This window comes from Carcharodon carcharias, chromosome 1, assembly GCF_017639515.1.
Source record: "Carcharodon carcharias isolate sCarCar2 chromosome 1, sCarCar2.pri, whole genome shotgun sequence".
NCBI lineage: Eukaryota > Metazoa > Chordata > Chondrichthyes > Lamniformes > Lamnidae > Carcharodon > Carcharodon carcharias.
In genome coordinates this window covers 74,196,579-74,219,037 of record NC_054467.1, presented here as the reverse complement: position 1 = coordinate 74,219,037, position 22,459 = coordinate 74,196,579, and the positions used below count along the sequence as shown (strand labels likewise).

The window sequence follows — 22,459 nt, the reverse complement described above, 5'->3', positions numbered from 1 at the left end:
TAGCTTCGTGTTCCAGATTTATTCATTGAATTTGAATTCTACCAGCTGCCATGTGGGATTTGAAAACCCATATCCCCAGGTCATTAGCCTGGGCCTCTGGATTACTAGTTCAGTGACATTACCATTATGCCACCATAAGAAGGCCTAACCAGTTAACTTTAAGAGAACCACTGGAGATCGTTGATGAAAGGATAAGTCATTTTGTATTTGGCTTACATTGTACATTGGAGAAGTGCTTTCGATTTAAGTAAATGGAAAGGAAAATCAGGCAAGGTGCATAATGGATGTCTGATCTGCTCCTGCTCTCTTATTCTCCTTGCTATATTGAATTTCCCCCCGGAATGCCCCACCATTAGTAACTGCAGGCTTTGTGAAACACTGAAGTTGTTAATAGTAGCAAGTAGGGCTGAGCCTTTCTGAGGTTTTCCATGGCCAGGATTTTTCACTGGTCGGGCAGACTTGGCAGGAGCGATTCGCATGGAGCTGCCTCAGGGAGCTTGAAGTGCTTTTTAAAAAAAAATAAATAAAAGCAATAAAAGTTTAATGAAACATGTCCTCTCATGTGACTCTGTCACATGAGATGGGACATGTTTTTATTTTTCAGAAAAGGTTTTTTATAATCATTATTAGCCTTAGGAAACCGCTCGTGGGTGAAGTTTCCTAAAAAACATAAAGGCCGCCCACCAACTGTAATATTAATTACCTGTTTAATGGTCTTAATAGGCCTATCAATTATTGACAGGCGCACAGCCGACTCCGTCGCACGCCCGCCTAACGAAATATCGCGAGACAGCACAGTGACGTCGGGACACACGCCCGACGTTATCGGGCGTCATTTTACATTCTGGCATGTCCAGGCCATCCCCACACGCCAAATGGAAAATTCTGCCCCATGTTTTCAGCAATTATTACAGGCACCTTTATAATTTTTGGGCCCCAGCACAGCTAACATATCATCATATGAAAAAGCAGAATATTTGTAATTGAAGAGATTGACAGTGATAGTAAAGTAGAAGTAGCTTAGCAATCATGACTACAATTAAAAGCATTTTGACAAGTTTTGACTTGAAGCTCCATATGGGGCTGAATTCTTCATAGAAACATAGGCAAAGCAGGCCATTCATCCCCTTGATTGAGTTCCACCTTTCAGTGAATTATGGCTGATATGTATCTTAAGTCTATTCATCTGCCTTGGATACAGATGTTTTTATACCCAAGCACAGGCCCAAGGAAAATTGCTCAATGCTCATACTATAATTTATCCAATATAATTTTTCTAAACAACTTTTAAAAAGTAGACACTAGATTATGGCAATAATAATTCTCTCGAGACATTTATTTCAATATTTGCCTTGTTTATTTTGAGCCAGGTAGATTAACATATTAGCAACATGAAAATAACTATTTCAATAAAGTGAAGAATAGTGAATGTACACATTTTCCTCTAATTCAGACTTAAATTGGAGGAAGTGTTCCTCTTTTTGCCATTGTAGTGAAATTGAACACAATTCCTTTTTAAGAGCTGAGATGATTTAGCTGCAAATAGCAGACAGAAGATGTCTGCCCTCGCCATATTGCCTCAGCTGGTACATGTTTTCCACTAAAACCAGTTAGGTTTTGGTGAATCCAGTAAGAGAGTGAGGGCAAATGGTGAAAAGCACAATAACAAGTATTGCAAGTATGTAATAACATTGAATGAGGAACAATTATTGCTTTATCTGTTATGAACTACTCTCAATGTTGTCAGAGCTCCTGTTTACGTTGCTCTTCACCAAATTTTCTACAGGAGTCATTCTGAGGTATAGTTCATTCTCCAGTGCTGCATTCGGCTCAGTTTCTTGCTCGGGTACCTTGTTGATTTTGGCAAATGATTGATATATCTGCGCAAAGATTTTGTTTTTGGTTTCAGGTAAGATGATGCAGAGATATATTGATGCTAATATACAAATTGCAGCAAACAGCAGGAAGCAGAATGATCCCAAGTTACTCTGTAAAAAAAAAGGTTGAGAAGTAAGCAGATGAAGATTACAGTTTAAAATTAAATATTGCAAAATAATGTTTGCTTCAAAATACGAAACTGATTTGCATTATATGCGATCACAATTTTAGATATAAATTGAATTTCAAGCAAACATTAATAAAAGAGATTTTTGAAATCCTTTAAGTTTTCTGATGCATAAATAATCATATTTGCATCATTGAACGGTCACCTTGCAATGATTCAGTTACGTATTTTCACCTTCCAAATCTGTGGTTGGAAATTTCATAGCTTTCAGGCACACTGTTACAATAACTCCAGTGAAAAAGTTTCTAGAAATTAGGTTAGAAATTTAGATACCTCAGGTGAGGTATCTTACATCAGGATTTCTGTTATCCTCATTAGATGCAGAAACTCTGGGCAGGATTTTACCATCAGCGAGCAGGGGCGGGGCCTGCTCACTGGTGTGTAAAATAATGCGTGGTGAGGTCGGGATGAGGCCATTGACAGGATCATTTATACAGTTAAACAACCTGCCTGTCCAACCTTAAGGTTGGTGGGCAGGCCAGGAGCCCCAGCGGCAACTAGAAAAAACATGAAACCTCATCCACCGGTGGGATGAGGTTTCATGTAGGGTTTTAAAAATTTTAATAAAGTTGTTATGGAAATTATGAACATGTCCCAACTCATGTGACATTGTCACATGAGGGGACATGTAAGGGAATTTTTTTTCTATTTTTAATATTGTTGAAAGTAGAGCCGATCTCCCTGAGGCAGCACTTAGCATGCGCGAAAGAGCACACTCTCGATTTTAGGGAAATCCCCCCCTCCAACCCGCACAAGGAGCGCATAGCGCTTCCCTGTGGACATCACGCTGGGCAGGCCTTAATTGGCCCGCCCATGTAAAATGGCGCCGCGCCTCCAATCGGGGGCACCGATCAGAAGTGCGCCGGCACGTGCCCGCCCATCAACTGCCCCCCGAAAATTCAGCCCTCTGTGTGGGTGGAATCAGGAGATGGAATGGGACTACCGGGAATTATAAAGTCAGGAGTTTCCATACTTCATGCTCTCATTGAGACATGATGTAGGATCAGAAATTATATGCCCATTGTTGTATGATGTTGTATGTGCCTGCATGCCATTGTAATGTAAAGCTGCTCAGCAGAGCAAGGGTTAACGTGGGACTGGAGAATAGCATTGCCCACAGTATGATGTATAGAGTCATATGGTAATAGACTGAGAGAGAGTGCTCTAGAAGCAGCCTGCCTGCATGACAGCAGCACCATGCATGGCATTAACTGGGATTTGTAAACAGTTAAAGATTAACAATAAATGGTTCATATATAACTTGTATAAACATGCACATTTCAAGATCTCATCATTCAGATATCAAACAAACCCATAATACAACATGGTGCTCAGTGGTGGGACCATAATACAACACCCATACTATACTGCAAAACAGCGGAAGAGGCCTCTACTTGGGACCCTAGGCTGAAAGGTACCATCCTTCTCTCAGTGAGAGCATTCTTGCCTTGGAGCCTTAAGGTCATGGGTTCTAGCTCACACCAGAGATATGAACAGCTTATCAAGGCTAACACTCCATTATAGCACAGTGGGAGTGGTGCAGCATTGCAGGGGCTGCTTTGTGGATGATGACATTAAACTGAAGAACTATTTGCCCTCTCAGGTGGATTATTTGAAGAAGAACATGGGAGTTCTTCTTGTGACCTGGTCAAACTATCCCCTTAACAGTTTAATTGATCATTTATTTTATTGTTGTTTGTGGGACCTTGCTGAATGCTAATTGGCTGCCGTGTTTCCCTAAACTACAACCCTGACTATACTTTAAATAAATTACGCCACTGATTCTGAAGTATTTTTGGACATCCTGAGATTGCCAAAGGTGCCATATAAATGAGAGTTATTTCTTTCTTCCTTAGTGCAGTCGGATCTTTGAAGTAAAACTTATGCTGTTTAAAAATGACAAAGGCAGCATTTGGGGACATAAGTGAGTTATTTCTCAGTGGAGGGGAGGAGAGAGTTGGTATTTCCCCATATCTAGCAAGCTGAGCATCATCTTCTGCCATTTTGGCACAGGCAAGGGGGACAAACATGCCAATTTTGGAGGGGTAGTTATCCCAGCTAAGCATATCTTGGGTGAGGGTGGGGGGAGGAGAGGGAGGAAATTCCTGCTTTTTTATAGCACCTTTCATGGTTTCAGGATGTCCCAAAATTCTTTACAGTGAATGAAGTATTTCAAAGGGCATTCACTGTGATATCAAATGAGAGAATCTAATCATCGCCCCTTGACATTCAATGGCATTACCATTGCCAAATCCCACACGATCAACATCCTTGGGGTTATCACTGACCAGAAACTAAGTTGGGCTATCCACATAAATACTGTGGCTACAAGAGCAGGTCAGAAGCTAGGAATCCTGCAGTGAGTAACTCACCTCCTGACTCCCCAAAGCCTGTCCATCAGGAGTGTGATGGAATACTTTCCACTTGCCTGGATGAGTGCGGCTCCAACAATATTCAAGAATCTTGACAGCATCCAGGACAAAGTAGCCAGCTTGATTGGCACCACATTCACAAACATTCACTCCCTCCACCATCGACACAGTAGCAGCAATGTGTACCATCTACAAGATGCACTGCAGAAACTCACTAAGGCTCCTTAAGCACCCCTTCTAAACCCATGACCATTACCATCTAGAAGGACAAGGGCAGCAGACACATGGGAACACCAACACCTTGAAGTTCCCCTCCAAGCCACTCACCATCCTGATTTGGAAATATACCACCTTTCCTTCACTGTCTCTGGGTCAAAACCTTGGAACTCCCTTCCTAACAGCACTGTGGGTGTACCTACACCACATGGACTGCAGCGATTCAAGAAAGCAGCTCACCATCACCTTCTCAAAGGAAATTAGGGATGGGCAATAAATGCTGGCCTAGCCAGCGATGCCCTCATCCCATAAATGAATAAAATAAAAATGTCCTGGGCACCCGCTTGAAAACAGGTGTTAGATCTCTTAAATGTGCTATTGTGGGTCTTAAACCCCTTTTTAGGATGATCCCACATTTGGCACAGATTGGGTGGTGTTTGATCTGCTCAGCTACTCTGGGCCTACTGCAGCCTAACCACAAATTTTAACAAAGCAGAAACGTGATTATGACCAGATAATCGGTTTTACTGTTGGGAGATTGACCAAGATACTGGGGGGAACTCATCTGCTCTTCAAAATACATCTATTGCCCTGATTTTTGACAAACTGAGGTAGTCCCAACAACTTCTCATTCTGTGATGGGAAGCAGGAGCTCACTTATGATTGTCTAATACCAGCAGTGTTTCTGCTGTAAATAATAGCAGAACTAAATGCTTTTTCAGTAATGTATTCTGCCAGTGACCATAGAGCAGGTAGCAAGTAGACAGATTTACTCATTGATATTCTGTTATTATCCACTGCAGAAAAAGTCCAAGACAATAGCCATGTAACGCTTGTTCCAGCATTTCTGAACATTGAAAAAAAAAATGTGGTATCTTTTTAATTTAATTAATAGTAAATAAAATGGGGAAAACAGCCTAGAAAGTAAAACATTTACACTTTAGAAGCATTCCCGTTGCTCTTCTGTTTTTAGCAAGTGACAATTGCATATCTGATCAAAGATAAAGCTCTCTAGTGATACTGTAGGAGCCATGATATAGGTCAAGCAGATAAAAATATGAGTAAGGAATGAAAGGAGTCATTCATCAGAATATTCAGTCTGGCCCTTCGGGTATATGCATCATAATCAACTCCCTCTAATTTATTTAATCTCTTGAGAGGAAAGAACAATCGGAGGTAAAACTTTCCAGCAAATAAATCACTGTGAATGTCTCCCCGACCCCCTAAAGTAGTTTGGCAAAATTTCAAGTTATCCTGAACTCGTGGTGTGCAGCCTTAATTTTCAGCCCTATCTAGTTTCATTCCAAGGGTGACATTTTCTTGGTCCAGATGGACCATAATCACTGTCTTCACTTTATACTTTTAATCTCCCAGTCCTGCTTTTAACTAAATATTCATTGAGTTGTTTTGAAAGGAAAATGTCAACCAACACATCTTTTAATAGACTCTCTAAAAATCAAATCCACATTTCTGGAATGAGGAGGGAAATCCTTCTAATCAGTAGTGTTGCTCCAATTGGTGATTATGTATTTATGTCCTACAGTTCTAAAATCAAAATAACAGGCAATTTGTATAGTGTCTTTGACGCAATGGCCCATAGTTTGCAGTAGCAATGATAGCAAAATAGCATGTATGCACCTTAATTAATCCTCTGAAACTGACAGGAACAATAACTGCAAACTTGCAGTGAAATGTATTTTTAAGTGTGGAAATCCAGAACTTGCTGTCAGTGATTCGACGCTTCTCGAGAGACTGCACTATTTAAGTTCCTCCCAAGACTACAGTCAATTTGAAATAATGAAAAGTTGCCCTTTTATGCTCTCAACCTTGGTGTAAAAACCCTTAAAAAAATTATGCCTTTTTGAATGAGGTACAACTGGGTTTTTAATACGTCCTAAATTCATAATTACTGCTGATAACTCTCTGATGCTGAAAAATTAATTGTTTGTTTGGGAAATGTTACGCAATCATTGAACTGTTACAGCAGAGAAGGAGGCCATTTGGCCCATTGTGTCTGCACCAGCTCTCCAAATAAGCAATTCACTGAATGACATTCCTCCACCTTCTCCCTCTATTCCTGCACATTTTTCATTTCCAGATAACTGACAAATTCCTCTTTGAATGCCTTGATTGAACCTGCCTCCATCACATCTTCAGGCAGTGCATTTCAGATCTCATCTACTCGCTGTGTGAAAAGACTTCCATTCATCACTTTTGGTTCTTTTGCCAATTATTTTAAATCTGTGCCCTCTTGTTCTCAATCCTTTCATGAGTGGGAACAGTTTCTCCCTATCTACTCCGTCCAGACCCATCATGATTTTGAATACCTCTATCAAATCTCGTCATAGTCTTTTCTTCTCCAAGGTAAACAGTCCCAAACTTGCCAATCTATCTTCATAACTGAAGTCCCTTATCTCTGGAACCACAGTCATGAATCTTCTCTGCATTCTCTCCAATGCCTTCACATCTTTCTTAAAGAGCGGTGCCCAGAACTGGACCAAGGCTCCAGCTGAGGCCGAACTATAGTGCCTTATACAAGTTCAGCATAACCTCCTTGCTCTTGTACTTTATGCCCCTATTAATAAAGCCTAGGATACAGTATGCTTTATTAACTGCAGTCTCAACCTGTCCTGTCACATTCAATGACTTATGCACACATACACCCAAGTCCCTCTGCTCCTGCACCCACTTCAGAATTGCACCCTTAATTCATATTGTCTCTCCATGTTCTTTCAACAAAATGAATCATTTCACATTTCTCCACATTGAACTTCATCTGCCACTTGATGGCCCATTCCACCAACTTGTCTATGTCCTTTTGAAGTTCTACACTATCCTCCTCATAGTTCACAATCCACCCAAGTTTCGTATCATCCATACATTTTGAAATTATGCCCTGAACACCAAGGTCTAGGTCATTAATATATATCGGGAAGAACAAGGGTCACAACACTGACCCCTGGGGAATTTTACTACAAACCTTCCTCCAGCCTGAAAAACATACATGAACTACTATTTTCTGTTTCCTGTCACTCAGCCAATTTCTTATCCATGTTGCTACTGTTCCTTTTATTCCATGAGCAAAAACTTTGATCACAAGGTTGTTGTGCGGCATTGTAAAATGCCTTTTGTCAGAAGTCAAATTTCTCCATTATGATAAAAGAAATCACAATTTTTTTTTCTTTAAAAAGTTTGTGTATTAAATTTTAGCTTCTACATTAATCCTGTGTCCCAATCATTTATTTTGTTCCTTGTAAAATTTAATTAAAAGTGAAAGATAATCAGTACATTTTACTTCATGCTTTGCTGTCTGTGAGAATACTACAATGTGATTGGCTGCTTACCCTGTTTCATGGCATCATTGTTACTGGATGTAAACCCTTGGCTTGGCACAAGATTCAGATTAACACTGGGAAATGGAAACCCCAAGCTGAAAGGGAATACAGTAGGGCTAATATTTGGGACATGATCAAGAGCCCAGACAAATGTAACACCAGGGTTGCATTTTACTTATTTAAATTTAAATCAACAACAGGGCAAAATATGGGATGGGGGGGCAAGGGTAGAGAGGGAACCTAAGAAGATGTTTTCGATTTTCCCTATGTGCAATCCACAAGAGCCCACTTGTGGCCTTCTATCAAAGGGGTCATGAATCAAGCAGCTGAAGATACTTGAGTTGAGGATACTTCCTTGATGAACTCCTTTGGCGAGCACTAGTAGTGATGTCCTGAGGCTGGGATGACTAGCTTTCAACAATCACAACCAGGTCCAGTACCAGCAGCACTTCAACGATCTGCTGCGATTGGGAAGGGTGAGTACCGTGTTGGCATGGGTCAGTGTGCAGATGGCCATCCTCCTGTGGACCTCAGGGGGGTTAGAGTGTGAGTGGCAAATGCAGGAGATGGCCAATAGGGTGAGCCCTGGCTGCTTGGATTGAGTGTCTTGCGGCTCCAGGGTCATGAATCGGCTGTGCCCTGCGAGGTATTCCTCAGGTGGGGTTGGCCAGGCTACAATGGCAATGCAGGTACAGGGTGGACTAATCAATGCTCCTCTCTCTTCCCAGGAGAAGACATCTCTTAACAATATTGAGAGGTCACAGACTGCTGGGAGACCCCCACACCTCTTAATCCTCATGCGTTACGAGCAGGAGGCCCTAGAGCTGGAGAGGCACCATGCACCTCAGTCAACCGGCCACGGTGAGGTTGGGATGCCAGAAGAATGTAAGAGTGTAGTGCACAGATGTAAGAATGTTGGTTATTGCAACCATTCTAGTGTAGGCTCTATATTGATGTGAGCCTTGAAATGGAGTCCCCATTGATAATCAAAAGATGAGGGCACCATGATGCATATGTCTGTCTCATCAGGGTGCCAGGCATGCACAGTGACAGTGTCATGACTTAAACTAATGACATGTCCTTCTTGTCCCTTTTGGGCTTACCAGCAGGCGGTTGCTATGAGGAGCCTGAAGGCCGACCTCTGATCCCGAAGGACCACCATGCTGAGCACGCACCTGCGTCTCACCCGCTCTGTTAAGCAGGCACCGGCACAGATACCAGCACCTCAGTGGGCATAAGATCGCCGTCTAGTATCTCGGTGCATGTTGGTGAGGGCACTTCACACTTGCTTGAAGCGCAGATGAAGGTAGAAAGTGCCCAGGGTGCCAGCAGGCAGAGGACTGCTGGGGACCAGGATGATGCTCAGTCGATGACTGATGATGAGCCTCTGCAGTCGTCCATTAGGCGGCAGATGATGGAAGTCCAGCGAGGTGTGTGGGAGGATCTGGCAGAGATAAATGAGGGAGTGTGTTCCATGGTCTCTGTTGTGGAGGAGTCCCAGTGAAGCATGACCACTGCGTTGATCCTCATGGCCGAGTGCAATGCCTCCTCCATGGTTAGTATGGCAACTCCCATGGAGAGGCTGCTCCAGGGACTCAGTCAGGGGTCCCTGGGGTTGGGCTCGAACCTGCAAACCCTCACATGGGCAATGACCTCAAGTGGTTAGTGTCAGTGTGGGAGATGGATTGGGCACCCAGTATCCCAGCTAGGTGCCCGTCCATCAATGGTGAGCAGAGAGCTCCAGTGTGACCTCATGTTAGCGTATGAGCTGCCTGTTGTCTCTGCGGGCTCCTCTCAGGGCACTCCAGAAGATGGCAGCAGCTCTTCCGTTCCAATGGCCATGGCATCTGATGAGGCTGCAGCAACTGGGGAGATACCAGCCGTGGCACTGGCCACTCCCTCCCAGGCAGGGCCAGCACAGGCACCACTGGCCAGAGGCCATCAAGGCCAACAGGACAGCAGCTTGAGCAAGGCAGTCTCCCAATGCCGGTGCCAGTGAGGGGGGAGCACCTTGACGTAGCATTTGCAAATGTAAGTGTAAAGCATCTTAAGCACAAGACGGCCTTATCACGGGTGATATTTTGTTCCCCCATTTTGCTTTAAATTTTTTAATGATGTGATTAAAAACAAGTTTATTTCAGCTATGTTTCACATCACAATTAAATGAGATGTTATTTTGTGCTATTGGCCTCTGTATGCTTCAATTGTTCTGTAGGTGCAGGATAGACCATTATGGAATGATGGACGTTGTCTCCTGATTGCACAGGCACAGACTGTATGTTGTTGGCCAAGGAAATGGTCCTGTCAGGGATCGAGTATGGAGCATGCAGCCCTGGCATGTGCTGGTGGTTCTTATTTGGTAGTCTTGCTGAAGTTGTGTTAGATCAAAGCGTCCTGGGTGTCCCTGCCTCCCTGGAGGTTACCCAGGTCACGTGCTTTTCCTCGGACTCACTACTGGATTCATCATCTGTTGCCTGTGCAGCTGTGTCAAGATCTTCTTCCTCCACTGCGTCCCCCACTGCCGGCGCCAGATTGTGGAGAGCGCAGCATACAACCACTATCAGTGACACACGATCTGGGGGGTATTGCGTGCTCCCTCTGAACAGTCCAGGCATTGGAAGCACATCTTGAGAAGACCTATTGTTCTCTCTACCACCGCCTTTGTGGAGGCATGGCTCCTTTGTACCGCTGCTCGGCCTCTGTTCTTGGATTGTGGAGAGGCGTCATAAGCCACCTTTTCAAGGGATAGCTCTTGTCACCCAGCGGCCATCCATCCAGCCGGGCTGGAGCACTGAAGAGCCTCGGCACCTGGGAGTGCCTCAGGATGTAAGCATCATGGGAGCTGCCAGGTACCTTGTACAGATTTGCAGAAACTGCATCTTGCGATCACACACTATCTGCATGTTCAAGAAGTAGAATCCCTTCCTATTGACAAAGGCTCACCCGCTGGCGCCTTAATGCCACATGAAGCCTCTGGCTCACTCTGTCTTGCTGGCCTCGTCTGTACGGAAATGAATGAAAGTTAATACACACCTGAAAGTCAATACCTGTCACCAGCTTGGCCCAACTGTGGACAGCTGATTGGGAGACTCCACACAGATCCCCCACTGAGCCCTGGAAAGAAGTTGAGAGCCACTGTGGCCTTCAGCGCCACTGGCATGGGGTGTCCACCCACACAGTCGGAGCTGATCTCAGGCCCGATCCTTTGACAGATGGACATCACTGTCTCCCTTGACAGTTGGACCCTCCTTCGGCATTGCACCTTGGACATATTGAGGTAGCTGCTCCACCATCTGTAAACCCTGGCAGCAGGATAGTGGCATCTTCTGTGGCCACTTCCACCTTGGACTTCCTGTCGGCCCCTTGTGCCTGTGCCTCTCCTCCCACAGGCCCCTCCCCTGGAACCTGCATTGAAATACTTGGCCTCCTCTCCCTTCTGCCCCTCTCTTCCACCTCAGAGGAGGTGCTTCCAGCGGAGGCCACAATCCCCATTACCAGGGTGAGGGAAAGCTGTCTGATACCTCCACATAAGGGTTCACACAGCCTGAATCGTCCGGGGGCCTGGAAGACAACAGTGAGTCCAGGAATGAAGCCTAGAAATGCTCAGAATGCAGCTCCGAAGCTAGATGAAGCTGTCCAGTTCACAGAAGCAACCAGCAGCAAATTATCTCCAAAACTCCTCACTACTTGCATTGACCCGTCTTATCCTGCCCATGAACGAGCTTTATCAAATTGCGGCCTGCCCGCCTGCCTGTTTTGCTTGTGCGATGGCCGAAAAATCACACTGCCTACGTAAACTCGGAGACAATTGGTGTGGCAAGGGCCTTAACTGGCCTCTTAATTAATGGTGGTCATGCCTCTGTCTCCTTCGCACGCCCGCCTAGCGAAATATCACAATAGTGTGTGTTGACGTTGGCATGCTCAGCCGACATCATCGCGCGTTATTTTGTACTCGAGTGGATCAGGCACGTGCCCATCTGCCGAGCAAAAAATTTTGCCCAGAGAACAGTGATAAATGGTTGTTTTTCAGATTGGAGGAAGGTTTGTTGTGGAGTTCCTCAGGGCTCAGTGCAGCGCACAATTTCAAAACTTGCAGATGATATGAAGATTGGACATGTTGTCAACGTGATGAGGATAGTCTTAAACTTCAAAAGGCCATGGACACATTAGTGGATTGGGCAGACAAATGGCAGATGAAGTTCAATGCTGGGAAGTGTGAGGTGTTTTGTTTTGGCAGGAAAGATATGGTGAGCCAGTATAAAATAAAGGGAGAGACTCTGAAGGAGGTGCAAGAACAGAGAGACCACGGTGCATACGTAAATAGATCATTGAAGATGGCAGGGCATGTTGAGAGAGCAGTTAATAAAGCATATAGTATCTTAGGCTTTATTAATAGGAGCATTGAGTACAAGAGTAAGGAGGCCATGTTGAACTTGTATAAGACACTAGTTAGGCCTGATCTGGATTACTGCCTCCAGTTCTGGGCGCCATACTTGAGGAAGGATGTGAAGGCATTGGAGAGAGTACAGAGGGGATTCACAAGAATGATTCCAGGGATGAAGAACTGTAGCTATGAGGACAGATTGGAGAGATTGGGACTGTTTTCCTTGGAGAAAAGAAGGTTGAGAGGAGACCTGATAGAGATATTCAAGATCCTGAGGGGTATAGATGAGGTAAATAGTGAGAAGCTTGTTCCCACTCAAGAGAATATCAAGAACCAGAGGGCATGGATTCAAAATAATTGGCAAAAGGAGTAAATGTGATATGAGGAAAATGTTTCTCATACAGAGGCTGGTTAGAGTCTGGAGCAAACTTCCTGAAAGGGTGGTGGAGGCAGGTTTGATTAAGGTATTCAGAAGGGAACTGGATTGCTACCTGAAAATAGAGAATGTACAAGATTATTGGGATAAGACAGGGGAATGGGACTAGGTGGAATGCTCTTTCAGAGAGCCAGTGCAGGCTCAATGGGCCGAATGGCTTCCTTCAGCACTGTGAAGATACTGGGATATATCAAAGGTTTATATTCTGAATCTGCATTTCCCACTAAGGTTGGAAAACCCTGCTCTTTGCATCCCTGAATTTCTAAAAATGAACTACCCATGGGAGAAGCTTCCCATGAAGAGCACAAAGTCAGAAAATTACACCTCAAGTGGAAGTGACATTGGGCTGCACTTTATATGCTCCTGTCAGGCGTATTTCCGGAGGGGGGGGCAGGGGTGGGCACATAAAATAGGGTGGGTGTCAACCCCGCCACCTTTGAGGGGTGGACGGGTGCCAAACTGACAGCCCTCCGGCCATATTCAAATAGGTAATCAAGGATCAATTGTTACCAAGCCGACTGACCCTGAGAACACGCTGCCCCTGCCATAAAACGTTTGGTATGGGCAGCAGGGTGGGACCAGGCAGCCTGTTTTTTTTAAATGGAACCTTTAAAGGGTGGGAAGGAAGTAGGGGGGGAGGTTCAATCTTTGGGACTGCCCTGTGTGGATTGGGGGGTGGCCGCCTAAAATCGAAACTTTCTAATCATCCCCCCACTGCAGTCTTAAACCCAAAACCCTCCCCCCTTGACCCCCAGCCCCTCCTCCTGATGAGCCAATACCCTCCCTGGCCAAGACCCCAGGCTTAGTTGCTTCAGGGAGTCCTGGGCTTTCTCCTTGCGGTCCCAGCAGCAGCAATTTATGCGCTCTTGGCATTATCGGGACTGATGCTCTCTGAAAGAGCATTCCACTGAGTCCCACTCCCCTGCCTTATCCCTGTAACCTTGCACACTCTCTCTTTCCAGGCAGCAATTCCATTCCCTTCTGAATCGGACTGGCTGGCAGCTCCAGATTTCCTCCCCAGTGAAGGGCGGAAGTCCCGCATTGCCCTTGTGAAGCTTGCCCACAGCACGTCATGGCTGCCGGGCGGGCTAGTAGGGAGTGGGCTGGCTCCACGCCGACTTTACTTGTGGGGGGGAGGTGAGCCGTCTGCCCCCCACCTCCCCCCAGCCGCATCCCCCCCCCACCGTATTATTGTCACATTCTGAGAAAGAAAAGGGTTGCCAAAGTTGCAACATCTTTTTAGTAGGAGTACCTAACCTTTATAACATATATAATATATACATATATACTTCAAAGAACAAGTGTCTTGGTTCACTTATGTGATTATATATGTTTTCTTATTAGTTTCTTGACTGTTTATTGTGGATGAGAGCTGTTTGGTCAAGTATCTTGAAGATTCTTTCAAATCACTGTGGTCAGGGTCGGGGACGGCTCCCTTCTCTGACCTTCCAATAGAGCAAGTTGCATTGGCTTCCCTGCTTGTATGGGCTGGATTTTACAGGGTGCTGTGGACCTGCGCCCCTGGCTAAAAGGTTGTCGGCCGGCCTGCCTGCAATTCAACCGGCTGCTCCATAGCAATAAAACGCTGGGAACAGCATTAATTCTTTTCAGGCGAGACTTCCACCCCTTTCTCAGGAGGAAGTCCTGCCTTGGAGAGCTGCCGGCCAGCTGCTCTGCAGCCCCAGCAGCGCCAGGCAGGAGCACTGGCCACTACAGACAGTCCCGACAGAGAAGAGCCCGGCTACGTCCAGGGTATCGCTGTAGCCTGCCAACCTAGCCCCAGTGAGGGGCATGAGAGGAGTTTGGGAGTGGGTTTGAGAGGCTGGGGGAAAGATTAAAGGTGGTGGGTGGGGGATTTATGACCTTGGTTGAGGGTGGTGGGTGGATTGCCTCTGATGGGCACAGGGGACCCACAATGGAGGTTCAACCCCTCCCCCTTGCTCCACACGAGCACATGCAGCTAAAACTCCCTCCTGTGGGCCACCTCCTGCAGTGAGTAAAATAGTGGTGGGGTGGAATGAAGCCTTTAAATAGGCCATTAATTGGCCACTTAAGGATCTCAAGGGCAGATGGGCCACCCAGTGCCTTCACTGGCCCCTTAAAAATATCAGATAGGTCAGGGTAGGCAGTTAGTAGGCAGCAGGCAGGCCACCAGCTGGACTTTATGAGATTCCCCTCCTCCCCCTGCCTTCAAACCCAGGGGCTGGGGAGTGTAAAATCCAGCCCTATTAGTGGGCTGATTAGTCCAGTTGGAGAGAGTCTGGATCCAGCTTTGACAGGCTTGGTCAGAGTGTGCACTGTTTAACCATGTCAAAAGAGTACATCCCAAATCTGAACCTGTGCTGAAACTAACCCATCTCCTGCTCTCACAGCCCCTCTCCCTCAAATAACAATCACAGAAAGGCAACCTCCATTCTGACTATGGCAATTTGATATCTCAACTCTTGTACTTCTGCCCTGACCCCTCCTGGCAGCTCAAATATAAACAACTTGCATTCATACAGCATCATTAATGTAATAAAATATCCTGACCAATGTTCCTTGTAAGTCGTGCAGCAACAAGACAATTCGAAAGTCCCCGCACAGACTGCACATAAGTTGATCCCTATCAATTATCGTGCACGCACGATTGCGCTAAAAAATTTAAAGGAGCCGACACGTAAATAAATCTCCCGCACACTCCAATAAAATTAGAAGGAATATTAACGCCAAGGCACTTCACAGGAGCGTTACAAAGCAAAATTTACATAAAGGCACATAAGGAAATATTAGAGCAGATGATCAAAAGCTTAGTCAAGGAATTAAGTTTTAAAGAAGGATAGAAGGACTGAGAAGTGGAAAGGTTTAGGAGAGAATGCCAGAGCTTAGAGTGAGGCATGGCCACCAATAATTACTCCTTATGGGATAACTACCTGAACCACGGGCAAACTGGCTAAGGGAAAATAAAGTCAAGGAGTTAAATGCGTGGCTCAAAGATTGGTGTGGGAGGAATGGGTTTCAGTTCATGGGCACTGGCACCAATACTGGGGTAGGAAGGAGCTGTTCTAGTGGGATGGGCTTCACTTGAACCATGCTGGGACCAGTGTCCTGGTGAACTGAATAACTAGGGCTGTAGAGACGGCTTTAAACTAAATAGAGTGGTGGGAGGGTTCAGGAAAGGGGATACGTAGGCTAACAAAGCAAAATGCTATGACAGCATTGCAGGGCAGCTATTTAAGTAATGATACCCAGAGTGTGACTGGAAGGGACAGAGTGTACAAACATTAAAAAAAAGCAGCAAATTGGGTCAAAGGGGGAAAAATGGTAAAAAGGCACAATTAATGGCTCTTTACTTAAAATGCACGTAGTGTTCGGAACGAAATAAATGAATTAATGGCACAAATAGAGGTTAATGGGTATGATCTCATAGCCAATACGGAGATCAAAGTTGGGAACTAAATATTCAGGGGTATGTGACTTTTCAAAAGGACAGGCAGGATGGAAAGGGTGATGGGGTAGCTTTGTTAGTACGAGATAGAATAAGTACAATAACAAGAAAGAATCTTGGATCAGAAGATGTAGAATCCATTTGGGTGGAGGTAAGAAATAACAAGGGGAAGAAGACACTGGTGGGAGTGGTCTATAGGTCCCTGAACAGTAGATATACTGTAGGACAGAGAATAAATCAGGAAATTATAGGGGTGTGTAAAAAAGGCAGTACATTAATCATGGGTAACTTTAATCTTCATGTAGATTGGGAAAATCAAACTGGCAGAGATAGCCACGTGCAATAATTCAGAGTGTATTTGGGACAGTTCCTTAGAACAATATATTGTGGATCCAACCAGGGATCAGCTATTTTGGATCTAGTAATGTATAAGGAGGCAGGTTTAATAAATGATCACAGAGTAAAAGATACCCTAGGAAACAGTGACCATAATATGGTGGAAGTTAGCACTCAGTTTGAGAGTGAGAAACTTGGATTGGAAACAACTGTGCTAAAATTAAATAAGAGTAACTGCAAAGGAATGAGGGCAGAGTTGGCTGGAGTGGACTGGGATAGGATTTTCACAGAAAAAACAGTTGATGAACAATGGCAGACGTTTAAGAAAATAGTTCATGACTCACAACAAAGATATATCCCAGTGAGGAAGAAGGATTGTAGGAAGGGATAAACCAACCATGGTTAACCAAGGAAGTTAAGGATAGTATCAAATTAAAAGAAAAGACATACAATGTGGCAAACATAAGTGGTAAGCCAGAGGATTGGGAACATTTTTAAAAACAACAAAAGATGACCAAAAAATAACAGAGGGAGAAAATAAACTTGGAGGGTAAACAAGCAAGCAATATAAAAATGGACAGTAAGATCTTCTTTAAATAAATAAAAAGGAAGAAAGACACCAAAGTGAACATAGGCCCCTTAAAGAATGAGGCTGGGGAAATAATAATGGGGAACAAGGAAATGGCAGAGGAGTTGAATAAATACTTTGCTTCAGTTTTCAAAGTAGAAGACACTAATAGCATTCCAATACTAAATAATCAAGGAGCAAAAGAGGGGGAGGGAATAACTACAATAACTATCATTACAGAAAAAGTACGAGGGAAACTAATAGGGCTAAAGACCGATAAGTTCTCTGAACCTGATGGCTTGCATCCTAGGATATTAAAGGAAGTAGCTACAGTGATAGTGGATGCAGTGGTAGTAATCTTCCAAGAATCCTTAGATTCTGGAGAAGTCCCAGAGGATTGGAAAACTGCCAGTGTAACACACTGCTTCAAAAAGGGAGGGAGACAAAAAACAGGTAACTTTATGCCAGTTAGCTTAACATCTGTTATAGGGAAAATGTTAGAGTCTATTATAAAGAATATAACAGCAGAGCATTTAAAATTACATAACCTAACCAAGCAGAGCCAGCATGACTTCCATGAAGGGGAAATCATGTCTGACAAATTTATTTGAATTCTTTGAGGCGGTAACCAGCAGGATAGATAAAGGGGGACCAGTAGATGTTATATATTTGGTTTTCCAAAATGTATTCAATAAGGTGTTGCATGTAAGGGTACTTAATAAGATAAGAGCCCATGGTGTTGGGAGTTGTATATTAGCATGGATAGAGGATTGGCTGACTAATAGAAGACAGAGAGTTGGGATAAGGGGGGCATTTTCAGGATGGCACCCTGTAACGAGTGGAGTGCCACAGGGATAGACCTGGGGCCTCAATTATTTACAATTTGTATTAATGACTTAGATGAGGGAAGTGAATGTACTATTGCCAAATTTGTGGATGATAGAAAAATAGGTTGGAAGGCAAGAGGTAAGTATGACACAAGGAGTCTACAGAGGGATATAGACAGGTTAAGTGAGTAGGCAAACAAGTGGCAGATGGAATATAATGTGGGAAAATTTGAAGTTATGCTCTTTGGCAGGAAGAATAGAGGAGCTGAATATTATTTAAATGGAGAATGACTACAGAAAGCTGTAGCACAGAGGGATTTGGGAGTCCTTGTGCATGAATCCCAAAAAGCTAACATACAGGTTCAACAGGTAATAGGGGAGGCAAATGGAATATTGGCTTTTATTTCAAAGGGAATGGGGTGTAACAATAGGGAAGTCTTGCTAAAACTATACAAGGCACTAGTTAGACCACACCTAGAATACTGTGAACAGTTTTGATCCTCTTATCTAAGGAAAGATATACTGGCATTGGAGGCAGTCCAGAAAAGTTCACTAGGTTGATTCCGGGAATGGAGGGATTTTCTTATGAGGAGAGGTTGAGTAGGTTGGGCCTGAACCCATTGAAGTATAAAAGAATGAGAGGTGACCTTATTGAAACATATAATATTATTAGGGAGCTTGACAGGATAGATTCTGAGAGGTTGTTTCCCCTTGTGGGAGAGTCTAGGACCAGAGGGCATAATCTCAGAGTAAGGGGTCACCCATTTAAAACAGAGATGAGGAGGAATTTCTTCTCTCTAAGTGTGGTCAATCTGTGAAATTCTTTACCACAGAGGGCCGTAGAGGCTGGGTTGTTAAGTATCTTCACAGCTGAAGTAGACAGGTTTTCAATCAGTAAGGGAATCAAGGGTTATGAGGAAAGGACAGGAAAGTGGAGTTGGGGATTATCAGATCAGCCATGATCTCATTGAATGGCAGAACAGACTTGATGGGCCGAATTGCCTACTTCTGCACCTACGTCTTATGGTCTTATGATCAATAGTGCCTTCAAAAGGTACCTATAATAGTAATGCTGTAATGCCAGAGAACAGCAGTTGATTGTGAAGTTGTTTTTTCTTCTCAAACTGTTTCTGGGTCAGTGAAGATGATCAGTTTGTCAATGTACAATTTCTCTGCTGAAATAACATGTGGTGACTAGGGAAACCTTGAGGATTTGATGACTTCATATTGAACAACTGATCCTAATTCAGGCCATACTATCTCTACCATTTCCATGATTTGGAGAAGAGAGGAAAATTTGACACAATATCAATAGTTATTGAGCTTATCGGAAATCTAGGCATCTAAAAATAAAATGATAAAGTGACACTACCATTCAGTGGCTCACCTACTATAAAAGTGCTTCTAGTGTTTCAAAAAGCACTTTAACCCCCTCAGTTGTGCATGCTGTATTTTGTGGCATGTCTGTAAAAATAAGATCACGTAAGGCTTCACTTCAAGAATTTAACTGATAGATCTTACTCCTCAATTGCCCATTCTGGTGAGAAGTGGTGCTCACATATAATAACAGCCAGGGAACCATAGGCCTGGAACCACTTAAGTTCTGTTTATTGATTTTAATTGATGGATAAATCAGGGATGTGGGCCTGTGGTTTCCCACCTCGTGCTATCTACAAACTCTGGTTTTTGTTGGAAATGCCTGATTGGAGAATCATCCCATACTTACTTCTTAACTGTTTTGGCACAAATCATATGTTTTATGTTTGTTCCAGAGGAATAATTTGAAAAGTTAAAAGCCTAAGGCATTAAATGCAACTTTTGAAAATGTGTCAATTCACCAATAAATTATAAGTATTGTAAGAATCCTAAAGCACAGCGGATTGTACTTTTAATATTCCACTTAGGGAAAGGAAGAACTTGATTTCTCTTTTTTTCCCTCACTCAATATGTTTTAAAGGCACAGAGAAAATAGGGCATAATCAATACAGTCGGCCAATCACTGAATGAAAAAGCTGTCATAGAAAGAAGGGAGGAAATATCTTTAAAAAAAGAGCGTGGCCCTAAAGTTTATGGGACCTGAGGGGGGAAAATGACAATTTCCATCTGGGGATACAGGAATTTTGGATTACTTTAGGTTTCTGCCTCTAAACTTTGGTCAAGTGGGTGCTGTGACTGGATTTCCATTGTTTTTGCCCTATGTCCCAAGCTAGCCTGGGACATTCTGCTTGAGAGTTGATATGTGATCTGCTGATGCCCATAAAGGGTGATAGAATCTCCAGTGATAAAGATAATTCATTCTTCAGATTAGCAATTACTTCCAAAATGTTTCCACATTGCTCATTTAGAAGCATAACTTCCACTTACCTATAATATTTTTTGACCTTTGTTGGACTTTACCTCCCCCTGTTGAAGCAGTTCAGATACACCAGATAACTAGAGCTTCTTCACCACCCCTAAACCCCAAGCCTTCCCCCCTGAAACCCACTCCCTCCAACCCCAGTCTCCCAATATGGGATGTGACCATACCAGCAGCTTTATTGGGCTTCCCGACCACTGTACTTAAGTTGGGGAATAGGTCCCCATCCAATTTCAAGGTTGATGTCTTACTCTAAAAAATAGTCCTCTGGTCCATTTGCCTTTCTAGAAGCTGCTGAATCATATTTAAGAGGCAAAGGTCAAATGCTGCAACTTATGTCAAGCTCATGTAAACAAGGCTGCAAACCTGTTTCTGGAGGGAAGGAACATCAGCTGACAGGGCCAATAATCATAGGTATTGAATGCCATACCATGACAAACACTTCAGCCATGAGTCATATGATATATGGCTACAAAAAATGAAAAGATGATCAACTGGGTGGTACTTTTCTAACAGGATATACAAGATTATGTTGTTCAACTGATGATGTCTCAGAATAAGCCAATCTAAGGAGACAAAGGTTTAGTAAGAGAATTAGATAGAATTGGCTCTCATTGCAAATTAACCTTCAAAAATCCTTCAAACACGAAAATGAAAACCAGACTAATATACATATATATATATATATATATATATATATAGGTGTGTTTCCCATTAGCACTGTGCTTAACCCTGATGACTCCCTATGCTGTCCTTAAACCCTAAAAGCCCACTAACATCAGGCCAGTCAAATTAACCATGCTGTTGGGAAAGCTTTTAGAAATTATAATCTGAGACAGCATTGGCAGTGTCTTGGACAAATGTAGATGAATTAAGGAGAGCCAGCATAGATTTGTTTAGGACAAATAATATTTAACTAACATATCACAGAATCATAGAATCACACAGTGCAGAACAGGCCCTTCTGCCCATTGAGTCTGCACCGACATGTGAGGAACACCTGACCTACCTACCTAATCCCATTTACCAGCATTTGGCCCAGAGCCTTGAATGTTATGGCGTGCCAAGTGCCCATCCAGGTACTTCTTAAAGGATGTGAGGCAACCTGCCTCCACCACCTTCCCAGTCAGCGCATTCCTGACCGTCACCACCCTCTGGGTAAAAAAGTTTTTCCTCACATCCCCCCTAAACCTCCTACCCCTCATCTTGAACTTATGTCCCCTTGTGACTGACCCTTCATCTGAGGGGAACAGCTGCTCCCTGTCCATGCCTCTCATAATCTTGTACACCTCAATCAGGTTGCCCCTCAGTCTTCTCTGCTCCAATGAAAACAACGCAAGTCTATCCAACTTCTCTTCATAACTTAAATGTTTCATCCCAGGTAACATCCTGGTGAATCTCCTCTGCACTTCCTCCAGTGCAATCACATCCTTCCTATAACGTGGTGACAAAATGATCAAGTTTTTTGACAAGGTAATGGTGAGAGTTGATGAGGGTAATGCAATTGATGTAGTGTGCATGGACTTCTAAAAGTTGTTTGATAAAGTGCTACATAACAGGCTTGTCAGCAAAGTTAAAGCCCATTGCACAAAAGAGACAGTGGCAGCATGGATACAAAGTTGACTGTGTCACAGGAACAGAGAATAGTGGTGAGTCATTGTTTTTTGACTGGAGAAAGATAGATAGTGGGCTTCCCCAGGGATAGGTACCAGGACCACTGCTTTTCTTGATCTATATTACTAACCTGGAGGTCTTATGGCACAGTTGGTAGCTTCCTGCTTTGGAGCTAGAAGCTTCAGGTTCAAGCCTCACTCCAAGATTCTATGACCAAGGAAGATGCGTTCATAATAAGACCAAACTATTGGAGTGTCAACTTGTAAACTCTTCCAATATACCCCAATAGCGGTGGTCAGAGCAGGAGAGATTCCTGGTCAACCATGTGATGGAAAGAAATTGGAGTCACTGCCATGAATCTCCATAGCTCCAGGCCAGGAAGGATGTGCTGGCCCTGGAGAGGGTCCAGAGGAGGTTCACGAGAATGATCCCAGGAATGAAAGACTTAACATATGAGGAACGTTTGAGGACTCTGGGTCTATACTCGATGGAGTTTAGAAGGATGAGGGGGGATCTGATTGAA

The 22,459-nt window shown here is 43.8% G+C and overlaps 1 protein-coding gene across 1 annotated transcript in view; it reads right to left on the bottom strand.

Moving 5' to 3' along the window:
- Positions 1 to 1,343: 1,343 nt before the first annotated feature.
- slc2a9l2 (solute carrier family 2 member 9, like 2) overlaps positions 1,344 to 22,459 on the bottom strand; it is a 492,038-nt gene continuing 470,922 nt past the window's right edge. Inside the window, exon 13 of the mRNA XM_041191251.1 lies at positions 1,344 to 1,988. Within this exon, the coding sequence (XP_041047185.1) occupies positions 1,722 to 1,988 (267 nt within the window). The 3' untranslated portion in view covers positions 1,344 to 1,721. The remainder of the gene's footprint in view (positions 1,989 to 22,459) is intronic.